The 19,712-nt window shown below is 50.9% G+C and overlaps 1 protein-coding gene across 6 annotated transcripts in view; it reads right to left on the bottom strand.

The window, feature by feature from the left end:
* Nucleotides 1-19,712, bottom strand: part of ARHGEF5 (Rho guanine nucleotide exchange factor 5) — a 52,486-nt gene that overhangs the window by 13,220 nt on the left and 19,554 nt on the right. For 2 of the 6 annotated variants that reach the window (XM_014576050.4, XM_075901586.2), the window contains exons 2-8: nucleotides 17,241-17,345; nucleotides 8,929-13,093; nucleotides 4,096-4,147; nucleotides 3,642-3,706; nucleotides 3,037-3,299; nucleotides 1,585-1,745; nucleotides 315-467 (exon numbers count right to left, since the gene is read on the bottom strand). In XM_014576050.4, the coding sequence (XP_014431536.3) occupies nucleotides 315-467; nucleotides 1,585-1,745; nucleotides 3,037-3,299; nucleotides 3,642-3,706; nucleotides 4,096-4,147; nucleotides 8,929-13,081 (4,847 nt within the window). In that variant the 5' untranslated portion in view covers nucleotides 13,082-13,093; nucleotides 17,241-17,345. Of the gene's footprint in view, nucleotides 1-314; nucleotides 468-1,584; nucleotides 1,746-3,036; nucleotides 3,300-3,641; nucleotides 3,707-4,095; nucleotides 4,148-8,928; nucleotides 13,094-16,984; nucleotides 17,102-17,240; nucleotides 17,346-18,380; nucleotides 18,514-19,712 lie in introns of those variants that run through there. The other 4 variants (XM_075901546.2, XM_075901550.2, XM_075901582.2 and 1 more) reach the window with 4 other exon arrangements.

Genomic DNA, 19,712 nt, shown 5'->3' with positions numbered 1-19,712 from the left:
ATGCTGATTCATCTTCCTGCAAAGGATTATTTCTGTAACACTGAAGACTTTGACAACTGTTGTGTCCTCCCTCCCCCAGTAGACAGTGCATGACCACCTGGGAGCAACCTTAGCAGAATCAGATGCTGATTCATCTTCCTGCAAAGGATTATTTCTGTAACACTGAAGACTTTGACAACTGTTGTGTCCTCCCTCCCCCAGTAGACAGTGCATGACCACCTGGGAGCAACCTACAACTGCTCAGCTCTCCCTGCTTGATAAAGGGCACCTATGAGGGGCAGCAAGGAGGGACAGGAACAAAACAACGTTCTTACATGAGCCTCTGGAAAATCTGCTCCTGGTAGGTCTGATTTGTCACATATGGAAGATACACCCGGCGGAATTCTGGAGCGTGCCTCAGAGCCACATCGCACACATTGAAGTTGAACATGTTCTCCTCAAATTTCTCCTCCAAGTCGAAGAGGAAGCTGTAGTGCCCCATACGTCACCATGAAAAGAGAGAGAAACTCCATTAGTGATGTGCAGTGATCGGTGATGGTGGTGTTTGTTACTTGTATTACTATAGCCCTTAGTTACCAGAGTCATAGGCCAGGATCCCACCGTGCTAGGCCTTCCACTAACATAGAACAAAAAGATGGCCCCTACCTCAAGAAGCTAAGACTCTTGAGGATAAGACAAGAGACGGTAGATGGGTACAGACAGACTGGGAGAGCACAAGAAAAGCAAGAAGGTCCTTTTGTCTCTATCAGCCACCCTTTTCCTTCCCTTGCTGTGCTATGCACAAGGCCCATACACTAACCACAAGGTTTCTCTCCACTTTTGGGTGACAGAAGAGATCTGGGTGGTGGGGGTTTGTTTTCTAGAGTGAAAGAGAGCTGGGGAATTACAAAATACACCCTAATTAAGGCAGAAGGGATTTCAGCTCTTATAAAATCTAGATTACCGTTGCTGAAGGCCCAGTCGTAAGGATCTGAGAGTTTAAAACAAACACAACTCAGCTTTGTAGTAGACATGTAAAAAGTGGCTAAGAACCAATAACTTCAGCCAAACCTTACAGGAGAAAAATAAAGGCTCTGAAATAATAAAAGGGACATCAAAATGTCTGGCATGTGGTGGCACTGGTCTGGTTCAGGCTTATGGCTGTTGCTGGATTGAGCCAGGTTGGGATCTGCCAGATATGACTCTAGTTTTCTTAAAGTGGGTTATGTCTGCTTGGTGCTAGATTTGGGCTTAAGTCTCCTTCCTGATCATTCTTGTTTATTTCGGTTCAGCTTAGGTGGGGCCTGTGTTCTGGTTGGTGGCGGTGTCCTGCTGTCATCTGTGTGTACAAATGCAACACAACTTCTACATGTACCACACTAAATGAACAAGTCTCTTAATTACTCTCTCACCCAGAGGAGGACTGAGATTTGTTCCAGGAAAGGTAGCTGTCCCTCTGAGGAAATGGTGTTCCCCAGGACTGAATGGACACATAGAGTAGGGGTGAGAGGTCTATTGACTGGTCCGATTTTTGTTTTCCATCCCGGGGCTGTCTCTGCACTTCACAGATGCTGGAGGTCTCTGAAGTGAAGGACCAGGACTCACCAGGCACTGACATCACGCACTTCTTGCAGGCGAGAGAAAAGCCACTTGTGCTCCTGATTGGTGAGGAGCACCTGGAGTTCTGATGAGCACTGAAAGTGATCCACCGCCACGTTTAAACTGCGCAAGTATGAAGCCTCTGACATAATCAACTCAAACTTGGCCTGTAGAGGAGAAAAAGGAGGGACACAGTCTCAGCATAGCAGGCATGTCTATGAGGGATGTAAACGAGGTGCTACTGAAGGACAATAAAGAGTCCAGTGCCAGAAAAGCTCTCTCTAACCAGGCAGTATAAAGAGATGCATACTGCACTAATGGAGGGAGGCCTGGTGGGAGGGAGGCTGGCAGAAACAGCTGGGGACATCAGCCTGTTCTTTCTTCATCTATATATTTCCTGGGATGGAAAGACCTCGAGAGTGGCCTTACTCGTGAGTTGTCTGATCTCCTTGGCTATACCTCTTAATCCCCTTTCAAGATCCTCAAATTCCCTCCACATCCTAATTTTCTCCTACTTCCCTGGATTCTCTTATCCCCCTGCTACCTTTGTTTCTCCTGATTTCCCTTCTCCTTCCTATACCACTTCTCTGAATCTGCCTGCCCAGTGTCCTCCAGTTCCTGCACAGCCTCTCTTGTTCTCAATGGCCAACTTTTGATCCCGGTATTATTTTCCCCACAGCAGTTATAGTCTTGACTAGAGTAATCTCCCGCTTCTTCCATGCCTGGTCTGTTTCAATAACAGAAGACTGGACTTCAGGACCCAGGGGATCTCCTCCATGCTGATGTCCCTAACGCTTCGTCCTAGTGTACCTTGCTCATAAGGCTTCTTAATGCCTCCAAAATGTGTCTTTGTACAGGCAGTCCCTGGGTTACGTACAAGATAGGGACTGTAGGTTTGTTCTTAAGTTGAATTTGTATGTAAGTTGGAACTGGTACATATTGTAGGGGAAACTCTAGCCAAACATATCTCCAGAGCTCAGTTTTATTCTCCAACACCTCACTTCCATCAGTCCTTTATTCTCAAGCTGAGGTGTCTGCTGAGAAAAGCCGCTCCGCGTCTCCCTGGTCTGCTGGGGGGGATGGGACGCTAGCTTCGCAGCTCCCTGGTCTGCTGGGGGGAAGCAGCTAGTGCGGGGTTGCCTCACCCCGTTTGTAAGTAGGGATCCGATGTAAGTCGGATCCATGTAACCCGGGGACTGCCTGTATAATGTACTGCTGGGTTCCATCACCCTGCTCCTTACCCTTGTACACCTTTTCCGTACTCTGCGGGGTGTAGTTAGCTCATAGCCACAGGTACCAAGCTTCCTTTTAACCTAGATACACATTCACGTTGCTGATCATTTCTCTTCCTATTCACCCATCTGCATCTCAGTATCATGCATTTCTGATTTGTCCATCCGTCTAAGCTGTCCCACCCAGCCAATCCCCAGCCGTGTGCCTATAGCACCCATCCATTACCTCCTGCAGTTTCTGATCATCTCGGGACATGTTCAGCAGCATCCTGCTTCCTCTGATCATGGGGATCTCCTGCCAGAGGGATGCATTGGACGAGACCGAAAGACGCTGCAGGTAAGAGTTCTGTGGAGATTGCACTTTCCTTCTTAACCTCGGAGAGCTTGGAGAGCTCAGTTCTAAGTCCTCTGCCAAGGAGTCAGCTCTCTTCTGGCTCTGGATTGCCTTGTTCAGAGCCACGTCGCTGTATTCCTGATACAGTAACCTTGCTGTGGAGAGAGGCCTACAATTCATGCTCTTTCTAAAGCAGCGGCTCCCCTTCCTACTGAGTTCTCCGTGTGGGGAGAGGGCTCCATTACTGTCTCCATTACTGTCAGTCTGAGACAAATGGGCACATTGCAGTCTGTGGTGTTTATAAGGCACCCATCACCAGTACAGCACTGCACATCTCTAACAATGGTGATGGCTGCATTGCCCTCGCTCTCTGCTCTCACTGACATTCCCGCTTAACCTCACTTTCTCAAGGGGCTGCAGATCCCTTCTTCTCAGCTCTCCATGGGGGAAAGGAAATGGCTGGGGTTGTCTAGAGTACTTAGGTGGGAGGTACTTACAGGAGTTGATCAGTTTGGAGTGTCGGCGCTTGAAGTTCTCCAGGCTGGCTGCAGATTTCTTCTCCCTGTGTGGAAGGGGAGAAGGTGTGGGATGAAAGGGGATAAAGGAAAATAAAAAATGCTGCTCTGGATGTAGCATATCCAGAGCTCGGTAATTAATCTGGAACAGCTGTGATTTCTTTCTCCATCATATTCAGAGTCTGCATTCCTTATTCTACTACAAAGGGCCATTGTCAGAGGGATGAAAAATCAGAAGTAAAGGGTCATGAATCCCCCTTTGCCCCTCAAGGAAGGGGATCCTGTTGCATGGGCAGCCTGGGATGAAGCTTAGATAAAATGTCATTTTCTCAGAACACTTTTCTCAGTCTGTTTCTTGGGTCTCTAAGGAATCACTGGAAAGTTTTGAGTGTCTTTATCTCAAGTGGAAGGGATTAGAAGCAAATGGGAGACTCACCGGAATATAACCGTGTCTGGGCTAACTGGCTGGTCCTTGAATGTTCTCTCCTCTGAAAGGACAAGAGAGGTTATCCCGCTTGCTGCCAATGAGACAGGAGGTGAGAGAGATTCCAAGTAGCTACCTTTAAGGACATGATTCAGTGTGAGGGTACCATATCCCAAACCCTGTGCATATAGAGGCAGTACTCTGGAACTGGGACCAGTGCACTCCTAAGGGGATTTTTTGGTAGGTTTTTTTTTTTCTGCTGCAGCTTGGCATTTACTTAACACTTCACACCCCTCATTTAGACAACAGTTCTTATCTTTCATACACATATATTTCTAATCCACCAAATAGGTAGAGGATAGGACAATGACTTGAGTGCCCAATTTGACATGCAGGGAGATTGCCTGATTTTTCAGGTGGTGGGTGACTCAGCATTTTATAGAAGTGATGACCCTTTAAAGTGACTCAAGGTGGGCGCCCACCACCCGAGAGACTCAAAGTCACTGGTCACTTCTGAAAATCTGAGCCTTTCCTTGAAGATGTTCTGGCCCCAAAACTCTAAACAACTTCCCTGCCCCCTTCTCACTACATCCTCCCCTCCCATGGTGGCTTGCTCTCCCACATCCTCACTCACTGTCACTAGGCTGGGGCAGCGGGTGAGGGGGGTAGGAGGTGATGGCTCTGACCTGGGCGAGTGGGGCTGGGGATGTGGGGTATGGGAAAGGACTATGGGTTTGGGGGGCTCAGGCTTGGGGCTTGGTTGTGGGAGAGAGTGCAGGCTCTGGGATGGGGGCAGGGATGAGGGGTTTTGGGTGCAGGAAAGGACTCCAGGTTTGGGAGGTCTCAGAACTAGGGTGTGGGGGTTGGGCTCAGGGTTCAGGTGGAGGCTTATCTCTGGCAGCTCCCAGTCAGCGATGCAGAGGTGTTAGCTTGGCTTCACACTGTACCCCAGAAACAGCCAACAAGTGTGACTCCTTGGCAGGGGCACTAGGCAGCTCCAGGGGCTGCTCTCACCCACAGGCAATGCCTCTGCAGCTCCCCTTGGTTGTGGTTTCCGGCTAATGGGACTGCAGACCTGGTGCTTGGGACAGGTAGCGTGTTGAGTTGCCTAGTGCCTCCCCACCTGAGAATTGGATCTGCCGGCCGTTTCTGAGATACGTGAAGCCAAAACAGGCAAGGAGCCTGCCATAGCCCCTCTGTGCCACTGACCAGACTTTTAACAGCCTGATCAGTTGTGCTGACTGGAGCTGCCAAGATCCCTTTTCGACTGGGCTTTTTGTTAAAAAAAAAAAACCAGTTGCCTGGCAACCCTCTGGCAGATTTAGGCTAACAGTGCCCCTGCTAGTGCTCTAAAAATAGCTGTGTAGACCAGGGGTAGGAAAAAGGGCTTCCATGGGCTGGATCCGCCAATTAGGTTCTGGGGGCGGGGAAGCGCATGAAGCCTCCGCCCGACCTGCCAGAAGCACGTGGCGTTTTGAAGCGCTGCTCACAGGGTGGGGGGAAGGGGAGAAAGTGGAGGAGGCTTCTCCCACCCCCAGGTCAATCAGGGCTTGGGGGCGGGGAGCTGTGTGAAGCTTCCTTCACTCTTGCCTGGCCCTGCAAGAGCTGTGGCATTTCAAAGTGCCACAAGCTCCTCGCAGGCCGGGATGAGGCTTCCCGCGCTTCCCTGCCCCCAGATCCTGATTGGCCTGGGGGTGGGGGAGCATGCCAAGCCTCTTCCAAGGCATGGGTGCCTAGTGGGAAGGGGGGGCAAAGAGGCTCCCCCACCCCCAGCCCAATCATGGTCTGGGGTAGCCCCGCCCCTTCCCATTTAGGCCCCATCCTTTCCCGTTTAGGCCCCGCCCCTTCTGGGGTGGCTGGCCTACTTAAAAATGTTTTGCCCACCCCTGGTGTAGACAGAGCTTTATAATTGCAGCTTGGGCTCCAAAGCAGTGTTCCCGCTAAGATTTTCCGTCCTTGGGCAGGTTGAATTTTCTTTTGGGTGTGTTGAAATTTCTTGTGCAACACCAATATTGAGGTAGTGTATGGATGTGCACCCATCAGTACAAACAAAAACTGTAGATATAAATATGCTGTAAATAGTCCATAGGTGTGGAAGAAAATATATTTGAACAAGGGATAATTAACAAAGAGCTGTGCTTATGTTTATTTAATATGAAATCAAATAAAAAGAAAATTAACACTACCTGTGGCTGAAGAAGTGGGTTGTGCCCACGAAAGCCCATGATACTATTTATATTTCTTTGTTAAATTGTTTAATTTTTTTAGTTACAGACTGACACGGCTACTTTGGAATACATATATCATCATCCTTTCTAACAGACAGATGCATGTTTCAAAGATTTTGCAAATAAGGTTTCATTCTACAAAAATGCTAGCATCACACCTGGTACTTGCTGCTTCTGACTCATAAGAGCCAGAACCTGCCAGATAGCAAAGATCTGTCCTTTATGGAAATTAGTTTACCACATATTAATTAGTAACACAGGATTTTTAAAAATAATTAAGATTAGAGTTTTAGATATCTGCAACCCTCAAAACAATTATGTTAAAAGAATCTTTCTCTTTCTCATCTTAAGTCATTAACACAGGGATGGGCAATAACTTTTAATGGGGACCACTCCAAGAATTTGGTAAGTGGTCAAGGGCCGCACTCTTCCATTATATTAATGGCAGAGGTGCAGGGGTCTGGGGGTATGTCTACACTACCCCGCTAGTTCGAACTAGTGGGGTAATGTAGGCATACCGCACTTGCAAATGAAGCCCAGGATTTGAATTTCCTGGGCTTCATTTGCATAAACTGGGTACCGCCATTTTTAAATCCCTGCTCGTTCGAACCCCGTACCACGCGGCTACACGCGGCACGAACTAGGTAGTTCGGACTAGGCTTCCTAGTCCGAACTACCATTACTCCTCGTGGCTTCATTTGCACAATCCTGGGCTTCATTTGCAAGTGCGGTATGCCTACATTACCCTCCTAGTTTGAACTAGGAGGGTATTGTAGACATACCCTGGGATGGAGGTTGGGTGCAGAAGGGAGCTTGGGGTAAGGGATTGGGGTGTGGGATCTGGGAGGGAGTTTGGGTGCAATAGGGGATTGTGACCTGGGTCAATAGACTGGGGAGAGGACATGATGCAGGGTCTGGGAGAGGGTTGTGTCCTGGGGCAGGGGGGAGTGCAGGGTTTTGGGCTGTAACCAGGGATAGCAGATTGGGGTGCAAGGTCTGAGGGGTAGTTGTGATCTGAGGAAGGGTGTAGGAGGGGAGGCAGTGTCTGGGAAAGTGCATAGGGGCTAGAGCAGGGGTGCAGAAGGTTTGGGTTACATGGGGTAGGAGGGCAGAAAGGAGGCAAAGGATTGGGGGAGGAAGGGAGGGGCTGGGGTGCCAGAGATAGGCTCTGGCTGGGAGACCTTACCTGGCTCCCAGTCAGCAGCCCAGCAGGTTCCTTAGCCAGGGTCCCTGCCTTCCAGGCCCTGTACATGCTGCAGGGGCCATGTTTACTTCTCTGATCTGAATGCTGCAAGCCCAGGGGATGCTGGAGGAGGAGCACTTCACATGCTGCCTGTCCTGCAAACAGACAGCTGCTATTGGTCAAAACCAGCCAAGGGGAGCTACTGGGGGCAGGGACAGCATGAGAAGCCTGTCTCCCCTCCGTCCAGGCTCTCAGCATCAGGGCCGGCCCACAACATTTTGGCACCTGAGGCGGGGAGCTCAAATGACGCCCCCATGCTCTTTTCTCCAGCCTGCCTGTTATGTCTCTTGTGCCCTCCTTCCTCCAGCACAGCACTCCACCATCTCTGTGCATCTAGAGCAGAGAGAATACATGTGCACCAGCAGCAGACACAATTTTCTACACTCTGGATCTTAGTGGCACCACCCCCTTCTTCTCTCCCCCCCCCCCCCCACAGTCTGGCACCTGAGGCAGCCGCCTCAGTTTGCCTCATGGTAAGGCCAGCCCTGCTCAGCATTCAGAAACAAAGACATGGCCCTGCACCTGGGTTTCCGGAGTGCCAAGCAGATGCAGGGCAGTCAGGGAGCTGGCTGAGGCCCTTGCGCCCAGATCCAGCCTTCAGATCATCTTTTTCCCACCCCTGGAGTAAAGCGGGAGCCAGCTTCTCCATTTATAGCAGGCAGCAGCTGCTGCTCTGAGAGGGTGAGTGTCCCGTCCCCCTTTTTCTTAGCCAATCAGTTGAGCTCCCTGCCTGCACAGGGAGTTCTGAACCTCTGTGCAGGGCTCAGAGAAGGGCTGTGTGCCCACAAGGGCACGCAGCTTGCAGGGAACCTAGCTCCAGAGCCCACCTTTTTTCCTTAAACTTCAGAGCCTGAGCTTCAGTTTAACTGGCACTAGGAAGCTTGTTCCAAAATGCTGTGTAGGCATACACGTGAGGGAGGGGTTCACTGGGCAGGCAAGGCAGGAGAGAAGGGAAGCTGGAGGAGCCGGCTGGGATGGTGGTGAGAAGAGATGCTGGGCGGGTAATTGAGGCGGAATTAATTTAATGAAATAGGAGCTGGGTGTGCTGCTGGGTAGAGTAGTCCAAAGCACACAAATAGCTTTGCTTCACATTATATTTTATCTATGGAAACTCCAATAATTCAGCTCAATTTTAGTGATAAGGGGTGATTTAATTTTAGTGATTTCCAAAGGGACTGAGGGTGTTAGCAGAGCCCAGGAAAGGAATAGCAAGGAGGCTGCAGGGCAGGGTAGAGAGGCTTTGGCAAAGCCATGTGTGGGTAGTTTTGGAAGGGGATCTCTGGCTACAGCTGTTTTAATTCTCCCAGTCCTCCATCATTTGTTTTAGGCTCAGATTTGGTATCTGGCACACCAGAAGGAATAGAGGGGTCTCACCTTGTAAGCTGCTTGACAGCACTGATGTCTTCTTCAGGCCCTGTCGGTGCCAGTCTTTGCTTTTTGCTCGGCGTTTGATCACGTTTTCCTGACTCCCTGAACCGAGTCCCTGCTCTTTCATGCCCACCCTGATGACTTTATCTGGACAGCTTGATGACTTCTCCAAGGGAGCATGTCTGGCCACCACCTCTTTCACCTGGGCCGCAAGGTAAGGTGGTTCTTCCTGCCCTTTCATCCTTTGCTTGTATATAGTAGGGCCCTCTGCTGTCTCTGTCACCATTGCAGGGGTTACTGTGTTCCTCACATCCACGCTGGTGGGGCTTGCCTGTGCCTGGTCCCATTGCATTTCCTCGAAGACAGCCTCCTGTCGGAACAGTGTTCTGATGGCTGGTGGTGAGGGAGGGCTGACCTGCAGGAAGTGGATTGGGTTGGAGAAAGCTAATACTGGGGGTGGCTGTGTTGAATCTCTACCCTGAGAGTCTGTGGATGTTCCCCACCCTCCCAGGGAGGGACAGGAGCTATCAGGTGTAGACTTTCTACTGTGTGTAGCCAAGTACTGACCCGTTACTTCAGGGTTGCAGTCATTGTGGCCTATAGGTGCCTCATTGTCCAAAATGGAAGAATCTGAGCTCTTGGCCAATGAAGTGACCCCTGAGTCACTGGTGTCTACCACATCTGGGGTAAGCGAGATGACAGGGTCCCACTGGACAGCAGACATTTCCTCTTGGGTCATCTGCATTAGGAGGGGATTCTCTTCTCCATCTTCAACAGCAGGGGCAGGGAGCAGAATGTGCACACAGGCTGGAGCCTGAGCCGGGCAGCCGGGAGTGGGAGCAGTGGCCAGAACCTGACCAGAGTCCAGTACACACTCTCGAGATGGGTTGGCGTTGGACAAAGGAGGCAGAGGCTGGTCAGTATCAGATACAGGGGTTGCAGGCTGATTGGACTCAGGCACAAGGGAAAGAGACTGGAGAAGACAGTCAGCATTCGGCACAGGAGACGGAGGGTGGGCGAGCTGGTCGGTGTCAGGTACAGGTGCCAGGGGCGAGCTGGGCACAGGAGCCGAAGGGTGGGCGAGCTGGTCGGTGTCAGGCACAGGCACCAGGGGAGAGCTGGGCGCAGGAGCCGGAGGGTGGGTGAGCTGGTCGGTGTCAGGCACAGGCGCCAGGGGTGAGCTGGGCGCAGGAGCTGGAGGGTGGATGAGCTGGTCAGTGTCAGAGACAGGGGCTAGAGACGAGCTGGGCGCAGGAGCTGGAGGGTGCATGAGCTGGTCGGCATCAGACACAGAAGCCAGGGGCGAGCTGGGCACAGAAGGTGAAGGGAGATTGAGCTGGTCAGCATCAGCCATGGGAGCCAGGGGCAAACTGGGTACAAGAGCTGTAGGTTGGGTGAGCTGGTTGGCGTCAGGCACAGGGGCTAGGGCCGTGCCGGGCGCTGGGCTCACAGGGTGATTGAGCATCTCAGTGCCAAGCACAGGGGCTAGGGGCGAGCTGGATTCAGGCTCAGGAAGAGAAGGCTGTGCATGCTGCTCCAGGGCAAGGGCTTCACTTTCTTCTGGGAGCTGAGGTCCGGCATTATGGGCGCTCCCTGTACCTGGCGCTTCCACTTCTAAGCTCAAATGTGACTGGTCAAGTAACGGGTTTTGTTGTGCTGCATGAGCCACGTTTGCTTCTATTTCTGTTCCCTGAGAAACAGAACTTCTCATTCGGGGCTTTTGGGGCCTCTGGAGTTTCTCCAGGTAATTCGGGGGAGTGGGAGCCACGTCTGGTGTTTGGGATGGCTCCAAGTGCATTGTAGCTGCAAGAGTAGATTCTACTTCATTTCTGTCCTTGGACAAGCTCTCCCTGGGAAAAGGACTTCTGAAAGCCTGGGAGGTGAAAGGCTGGGCACTAGGCTCTTCATTAAGGCTCTTCCTAGGTGTAAGCAGCCCATGGGAATCCTGGTCGCCTTCTTTGCTGGTAGACCCCAAGGAACCTTCGCCAGAAGTTGCCTCCTGCAGATAAGAAGTCTGGCTGGACATGTCCTGTACAGAGCTCTGTTCTTTGTCCAAGTCGGTACATCCCCCAGGGCTCACTTGGGATCCTTCAACAGCATCTTCTTGAGATGGGCCCGCTGCAGCGGCTGCCGAGTTGAGTTCTGATGGTGAGGCTGGAGTGGAATCGTAATGACCGGGAAACGCTGAGTTTTCTGCAACAGGATGAGGATCAGTGTGACCAAGAGATTCTAAGTTCCTGGCACCAGAAAAAGGGTCCAGAGTCCTAGAAGAGTCTGAGCTCCCTGCACCAGATGAGGTTACTTCCGTGCAAAATGGAGAGATGGCTCCTCCTCCATCAAAGCTCTGAACTCTGCTTCCATCTCCATCGCTATGGCTATCCTCACCGCTACTGCCTGTGTCATCCTGACTGGTTTCTCCACTATCTTGGCCATTGCCCGTTATGGAGCTGGAAGGGCTAGAAATCCCTGTCTCCCCCCGATGCTCAGACACGTGGCAAGGGAGGGAGGATATCCCGGGACTCCGATCCACTGGGGTCTGACTTTCAGACGTTGCCACAGCAGGTGTCTGAGCTCTTAAACTTACTCCTCCTGTGCAGGTCTCCAACCCTCTGTCAGACAGAATATCCTCGCCAGGGTGCTGATCTTTGGAAGATGATTCCTGAGGCAGAGAGACTGGTCCTGTTCCCTCAGCCGAGAAGCTGCTCTCCCCCACATCATGGAGGTGCCAGTTTTCCTGGGAGAGAACTGGTGCCGGATTGAGTGCTGGTGGAGCCCCCAGCTCCACCTCTTCTCTCCCCGGCTCTTGTTCCAGCTGGTCCCACCTGTTTTCTTTTGGATTCTCTCTCTTGCCTACAGGCTCCTCCTGCACTGATTTCACTTTCTTCTGCAGCTTCTCCCATTCTGGCTCTTCCTGTTCCAGCTCTAGCAGCTTTTGTTCCGCCTGCTCCTCCTCTTCTGGCTCCTCCCTGCTTTCTAGCTGCTCGTGCTGCTCTTCCTCCTCCTCTGTATTTTTCGCAGCGTTCTGTATGTGGAACACGGACTCACTTGGAGGTTCAGTGCTGCCTTCTGCTCTTCCATTGTCTGCTTCTTTCTCCTCCTCCTCCAGATGGAGATTTATGAAACCAGACAGACTTTGTTCAGCAACCACCTCTTTTTTCTGGTCGGTGGCCAAGGCATTGTTCCCTCTCTCGTGGGATGGCGGGGCTATCTTTCCATTCACATCTCTTCCGGTCAGCTGTGAACTTCCTTGGCCGTCATCCAATAAGGGACAGGGTGGCTGATGTGAAGAAGGAGAGTCTGTATCCTCTCCTCCTCCCTCTAAGCCTCCTGCTTTTTCATCGCCATCTCCAGAAGGCATGGGATCCGTCCTGCCTGCTGCATCCATCCTAGGAGTTGTCTCCTTGTCAGCCCCTGCCACTGCTTCAGTCCTTGGCGGGAACTCTCTGATGGTCCCATTTGCTACATCCACCCCCTGCAAAGGGGAATCCCCAACGCTGTCATCGTGCAAAGTCTCAGTCTTGCAATAAACCTCTGAAACTTGTTTACACACCAGGAAGTGTTTAATGCCTGGTTCCCGCTGGCTGGGAACAGTGTCTGTTGTTGAGGTTTCCTCATGCTGTATGTGGGAGACAGCAGCATGACATGGTAGGCATTGTTTCTGATCCTGAGGAAACATGATATGAAGGGCTGGAGACTGTACCTGCAGGTTTTTGTCATCAGAGTCTGGTGCCTGTGGGTCTGTGTTGGGAGAGGAAGAATACTGACTGCTTTCAGGATGAGCTAACCTTCCCTGATCAGAGTTTGAGGAGCGATCCCAAGTCTCTGTTTGCACAGGTGTCTCTGCAGGATCTTTCTCCCACTCTGAGAATCTTCTTGGGTGCCTTAAATCTTTCTCCTCTTGTTCCGGGCCTGCTGGAACAGGGTTAGAAGATCTGCCACACATCTCTGCTGATTCCCCAACAGAGAGATGCCTCAGAAGGTCCTGGGCAAGGGAGAGCTGTACTCCTGCTGCAGAACCAGGCAGCCCCGTGCTCATCACTACAGATTCACTGGTGGCATGATGTCCCCTTTTGGCTGGTAAAAGGTCAGGGTTTCCCTTACTAAGGCTGCTGGTTGCTGGGGGAATGGGGTCGACTCCATTGGCTTCTTCAGATTCCATCAGTGAGACATCCTGTAAATGAGAACACACATATTTTATATTATGGCTAGGTTGGAAATGATGATCTGATTGGAGGATAGAAGCTCATGTGTTTGGGGAGGGGGAATGAAAATGAGCGGGAGGGAGTCAGGAAACAACAGTGTGCGGGGTGATGGTAGATGACAAATCAAGTTTGTAATGTGATTCAAGTAACAAACCAAATTGGTGTCATACTGGGTGGCATACATTCTGGACAGTGCTGGTCAAAAACAGTGGGTCTAATTCAGCCTCACTTATACCAGAGAAGCTTTCTGACCTCAGTAGGGGGTTCATGCGTGATAAACAAGAAAGAATTTAGTCTACTGCCCATGCCCGTACACAGGAATTTTGAGAGGGGGAGGATAGGTTGTTAATGTGGACCACAATTTTTTGAAAGATAAAGGAGTTCAAAATAGTCATACAATGAATGTGCATAAGAGAAGTTAATGAAATACCCAAGTGGAAACAGTGACTGGTAAACGATTTTGTTATAACACACTAAACATTTATACAGTCATAAAGGGTTTATAGAAATACCTTCTGGGATCATGGCAGGCAGCGCAGCCACGCTGGCCCCCTGCTCCCTCAGCCGCCTCTGCCTACTGCTGCTCTACCTGCTCGGCAAGATTAATGCCAGGTGAGTGCGGGTGGGGCTTCCAGCCAGCGGCACTGGGCCCAGACCGCTCCTCTTGGGTTTGGGGCGCCATTCCCCCCAGCCCTACCATGCTGCCACCAGCTCACCCATTCCCCGCAACACAGCACTCTCCCATCCCCCTGACACAGTGGCGCTCAAACTTTTTGGCCTGTGGCCCACCTGGCTCACTGAAAACCTTTCTGTGGTCCACCAGTTGCTAATGGAAACTCACCGTTGATCACATAATTACACCCGAACCATTTTGCTAGTGCTGCAGCTAGAGAGAACAGTTTAATTTAACTAGTAAGACAGGAAATGTTAATATAAATTATTAAATAGATTAAGCACTTTAACTTTCTTATGTTAGTTTATCAAACTTCATTTTAAATAAAGTAAAATATTAATTTGTCCAACACAAAAGAATCCCATGTTTTCTTTATTTATGGCAGGGGTGGTGAACCTTTTTTGGGTCAGGTCACAAGTGAGAAGCAAAAAAAACCAACCACCCTCCCAACCCCCCCCCCTTTCTCTGATATGGCCCCCAACTGAGACACTCCAGCCTCACTGGGGGAGGGACAGGGACAGGGAGGACTGAGTTTCAGGGCTTCCTATAGGCCAGATTTACTCTTCTGGGGTTCCAGGGTTAGTGGATTTTATGGATCCCCCAGGCTCTTGGGTTGGGACAAAAATGAGGGGTTCAGTGTGTGGGGCAGGGCTGCCAGTGAGAGGACTGGGGGTACAGAATCTGGGTGGGGCACGGAGTGCAGGAGCAGGCTGAGAGTAGGGTGTCTGACCAGGGGGAGGGGGTAAGAGCAAGAAAGGATACAGGAGCAGACTGGGGGTAGGGTGTCGGGCCAGAGGGAGGATGCAGGAGTGGGCTGGGGGTAGGTGTCTGGCCAGGGGGCAGGAGCAGGCTTGAGGTAAAGTGTCTGGCCTGGGGGAGGAGGGTGCAAGGTCTCAGTGGGGGAAGGGAATATGTGAGGAGGCTGAGAGTGCGGAGTCTAGACATGAGGAGCGAGGGGGCCCTGACTTGCCTTCACATCCCATGCCATTCCCAGGCATGGCCTCCTCTGGTCCCATTGGCCAGATTCCAACCAATGGCAGCAGTGGGAAAAGCTGCCAGGCAGTGCACTTGTGTGCTGCTGTTCTCCCAGCCAAGGGAGGAGGGAAAGGGGAAGTGCTTCTTCCCTGCAAGCTGAATTGCACAGCAAGGCTTGGGGCTTTCACCCCACCCCCACCAAGCGGGAAGCCAGCACTGGGGCTCCAACCTTGCAGGGGGGGAGGGAGCATGAGGCTGGAGTGCCAGTGGGGGCTCCATGCTGCGGGGGCATAAAGGGGAGTGAGCCCAAGCATGGACCCACTGCCCTTACAGAAACTCTTCATGCTTCCTTGAGGGACCATGGGGGGCTGCATTCACACCTTTCACACCCACACCCCCTCTGCATACAGGCCTGGCTGCCTTTACCTGTCTGGGCCATGTCCTGGTCCTACCCTCCCTAAGATGGTTTCTCTTCCTAGCCTCAGCAGTTTCCCATGTGCCTGCTACCCTTGGAACGTTTTCTCTAATATTCTAGCCTCTTCCTTACTGAAAGCAATGGGAGAGGGACATGCTTTCAAACAGTTGCATGCATCGTGGTGTATTGGATATTGTGCCACAGCCTGTATTTTAGCCCTGAAGCCACAGTACGCTCCCCTCTGCAATGCCCAACCATCTCAGTCCTTTCAGGTCCCTCCCCAAACAAACCTGTACCACCCTCCTTCCCAACCTGCCTCCCAGGTGTCAAACTGTCCAGAAAGCCAGTGAGCAGTCCTCCTAGTCTTGGCTACAAAAATCTCCCCATATCCCTTCAGGTAAAAGCCTACTTCACCTACGTGTCCAAGTCTGTCTCTGGAGTTAGCAGCTAACACCGAAAAATTCACCTTACTAGCAGAAAGGAGCTGGGATTTCCTCCTCCCTGACCCCAGACCAGATAAGCACATATATGACCCCTCCCTCCCTGCATATTGCCAAACTCTTTAGCATCCGAGATCAGAAAACTGAACTCATTGTGCCAGAAGGAAGGGTGCGTGGGGGAGTTCAGGACTGGGCCCCCTCTGTGTAAAGAGGGAGAGAGCAGGAGGACTAATGATGCGCAGGGAGAGCGAGACTCATGTTGGACATCTGTAGCAAGGCCATCACTGGAATTACTGGTGTGCGCAAGTGAGACCGGAGTGACTGTGGAAAGGGAATGGTCAGAACAGAATAAAAGGTAATTTCAAAGGGGTGGGAGTGGTAGGGATGCCAAAGGAAATCCCTCTGTCTTCCCATACAGTCAGGGCTTTCCCACACTCACAAGGGGAAGTGTGTTGGCTCAAAGAGGAGTGGAGAGTTGGTAACTAAACATGATGGTACCCGGGCCCACTGACGGGGGTGAGGGTGTGGGGCTTAGAGGCCTGAGACTCCGGCCGCTACCACTGACTGAAGTAGCAGCAGCCAGAGTCCTGGGACCTTTAAATCACTGCCAGAGTGCTGCCCCACACACCCTGGACAGTGCTAAGAGCTGGGGGTAAGGGCACTGCACTCTGGGCAGCACCGAGGGCTGCCTGGGGGCTGGTGTGATGTGCTCCAGATACCACTGAGAGCTGGCCTTCAGCCCCACCCCTTTTAGGAGTACAGAGCTGGCATACCCACCTTGCCCAGGGGCCTGCAGAGGATGTCAGCTCCCTGGTAGTGCCCAGATAGCACCAGGAACAAAGGTGTTTAAATCCCCCACAGACTACTGAAGGGAAGAGGATCCCTGCCCGGCGTTGTGGCATCTGCACTGTCTCTGCCTTTGGGCTGAGTGGCTCAGACATCCTGGCTGTCTGGATTAATATTTTCTGCTTGGCTTCTTGGGAGTGAACGTTCCAGGCTGGAAATGGAGCTAAGAGCTGTGTGGGGAGCTGTGGACCTTTCATCTGTCCCAAGAGGCAGGAATATGGGCTGAGGTTGCTCCTCCCCCCAAAAAAAACAAGTGCGAAGGGTCAGATTACCTTCCTCAAATCTGGTTTTTGGCTTAGTCAAGGGGGGTGTCATTCCCCCCATACATTTTAAGGAAAATCTGTCACCCTGCTCTGGTCCCAGGAGCATCCCCCCCTTAGTTTTTTCTGACACCCACTTGTAGGCCTGGGCATTCTGCTCACTTGGGCCTGGGCACACTTCTCTCCACAGAGGGCAAAGGATTATGCTACGTAGGATTATGCAGAAGCATAGAACATGGGTAGAGACTCACATCTCTCTCCGTCTTGATCAGGATTTTTCCGGGCGGCACCATTCTGTGCCTTGTTATTCCCAGCTAATCAGACTGCTGGAATACTCTGGAATCCACCCTTTGCTTTCTCTTTGGAGACTATGAACAGCATAATTGCCAGCAATTATAAAGGGCTGTGTAGTAATTTATAAGCAAGTACATTTCTTATTAAGGTGAAAGCATTACCGAGAAAACATAAACATCATTAGAAGGTCTTATGCACATGCTAAAAGCTTACCTGAAATCACCAATCCGTCTTAGGTGGTCTCAGCTGGCCAAAGTCCTTTCGACCCTTCCCAGGAAGGATTAGGGTTACCCTTGGAGAGAAGGTCCCATCCCTTCGCTGGATTGGAAAGAAACCCTAAATCAGTGTAAGTTCCCACTATTAAGTCAAAAGTCTTTTCTTTGTCTATCAGTCTCTGCAGAATTCAGCTGGAACTACTACATGAGCGTCTCGTGAGATGGCACCTCTCTGGAGGTATTACAACTGACAGAATTTTCCTAATCACTCCTCCCCTCCCCCCCCCCCCACACATACACAAATCCCCCTTTGCCTGTCCCTCTCTCATTAGTTCCTGGAGGAGGTGTGGGTCACCCCCACCACGGAATTACGTACTACCCTTGACCCTCAATTATATATACAATGTAATATACAATCGGTAAGGCCTCCCAAGGATGTAGCAGGAAACTGCCATATCTGTCCCTGCTTGTCTGCCAAATCTGTCACACCCCTGCTTTGGTTATGGGGAGAACTCACCCTGGATGTCAGTAAACTTGCTTTCAAAGTGGGTTTATTAATGCAGAGGTAGATTATTAAAAACAAACTTATGTGTGGATGCACAGCAATTTACCTCCAAGAAACCCAAGTTAACCTGCAACAACTTTCAACAATGGATGAGCCCTTTAACAAAACAGGAACAGGGCACTCTGGCAAAAGAGTCTCTCGTGCAGTTACTCAGGAATGATTCCCAGGTATAGACAATCCCTGAGATGCTCACTCTCCTTAAATTAGAAAAGCTCTAGCTTTCTCTGCCCTCTTTACCTGGATTCAAAAGGCTCTCAGATTCGTTCCCTCCAAATACAGACACACATTAGCACGGTGTATGGAACACCTAGTGCTGCCTGTCTGTTCCAGTTCCCTGCCCGGGGCCCTGGCAGCTGTGCTGAGGCAGAGCCGAGCTTGCACACGCACACACGCGGGCTGTTGAAACACACCACCTGGCTGAGAGAGCCCTGCTCCACCCTTAAAATGTCTCCGTATCGGAGCTGAGCTAACACAGACTGTGGCTAGAGATGGCTGGTTTACTTGCTCTTCCTTTGCTGTGGGGGCAGCTACCTAAGACATAAAAACCTCCCTCCTATTCGCTTTTGAACCTACCTCGCTCTCCATTTGCTCTCCAGTCCCTCCCCCTTCTCAAACTAAGGCCAGTTCCAGGAGTCCATTAGTACAGGGTGTGGCCTTGTGTTTACTGCTGCACATTCCATTCTCTGTTTCCAGCTCCTCTCAGACACTTAGCAGCACCCAGAGTCCTGAGGAGCATGAGGGATAGACAGACGGATGAGCACCTTCACAGCTCACTAGTGCCAGTGGTTCTAAAGCAGCTCTGCTAGTTTTAATGGCCCTCTAAGAGCTGTGCCCACTGTTTGTAACTTGTCTGCTTCTGGTAAGAAAATGAATCTCTGAGCCTGTCATATTTACCTCTTGCTAAGGGCAGAGTGCTTCTAGAGGAGTCAGGCCTTCTGGCTCAGGGTCTTCCTTTCAACTTCTACAACCAACCATTTCTTTCCCCCATGCCCTGATTTTCTCTCCTGTTCTCCCAGGCTACTTCTACACTGCGAAGCAATTTCGGGATACAGGAGGTATCTCAAAATAGCTATTCCGCATCACAAGAGCAAGCCCGTTATATCAAAATATAATTGGCTCACTGTTCTGATGTCCCTGTAAACCTCATTGCATGAGGGATAAGGGACATTTCAGAATAGCGCCTTATTTCGAAACAAGATTGAAATAAGCTACGCAATTTGCCCCCTTGCTCCTCCCTATGTCAAGCTGGCTAACTTTGCTCTATCCGGCTCTCCCAAGAGAATGGGTGGCTGCCCTTCCACCAATCTTTAGAAGCACTAAAGGGAAGGGAGCAACTGATGACAGGAGTTTTTCTAGCCATGACCCTGCTCCCTGGACCTGCTCTGTGACAGAACGTGCTGTCATCAGTCGCATTTATCTCACTAGGCTGTGTACAGACATTCCTGCTAGAGTGGTTGCTTTGGGGTGAGTGTCTGTCTTGCATTTGGAAATCAAAGCAGTTCTTCCAGAAATCTGTGTCCTTCTGGCATATTTACATAAAACACTGAACATCCCATCAGGTCAGAAATAGAACATACGGCCAGCTACACTTGCTATTAATATTACTGGCTTTTCTACTTTAGCGGCCTGGAAATTTGGCACTGTCCCAAAAACCATAAGTGCGTGTATGCGTGTTTGGGAAAATCAGTAGACTTGTGGAACTGATATTATCTGCTCCCCTAGAAAGGAACACCCAGAAAAGGGAAGTGGACCTATTTGCTACTGTAGATTGATTGAAAAGGACAGGCTTTCCATAGCAGGCAAGCACAGATTATTCCAAGATGCTCAGCTTACAGCAGCACCTCACTAATTTGCACTAATGGACAGCAGACACAATATGATGTACTGACCTTTTTAAAAGATTCC

Source organism: Pelodiscus sinensis, chromosome 1 (assembly GCF_052426305.1).
Source record: "Pelodiscus sinensis isolate ZL-2025 chromosome 1, ASM5242630v1, whole genome shotgun sequence".
Classification (NCBI taxonomy): domain Eukaryota; kingdom Metazoa; phylum Chordata; order Testudines; family Trionychidae; genus Pelodiscus; species Pelodiscus sinensis.
The sequence above is the reverse complement of the archived record's forward strand: the minus strand, read 5'-3'. Positions and strand labels throughout refer to the sequence as shown.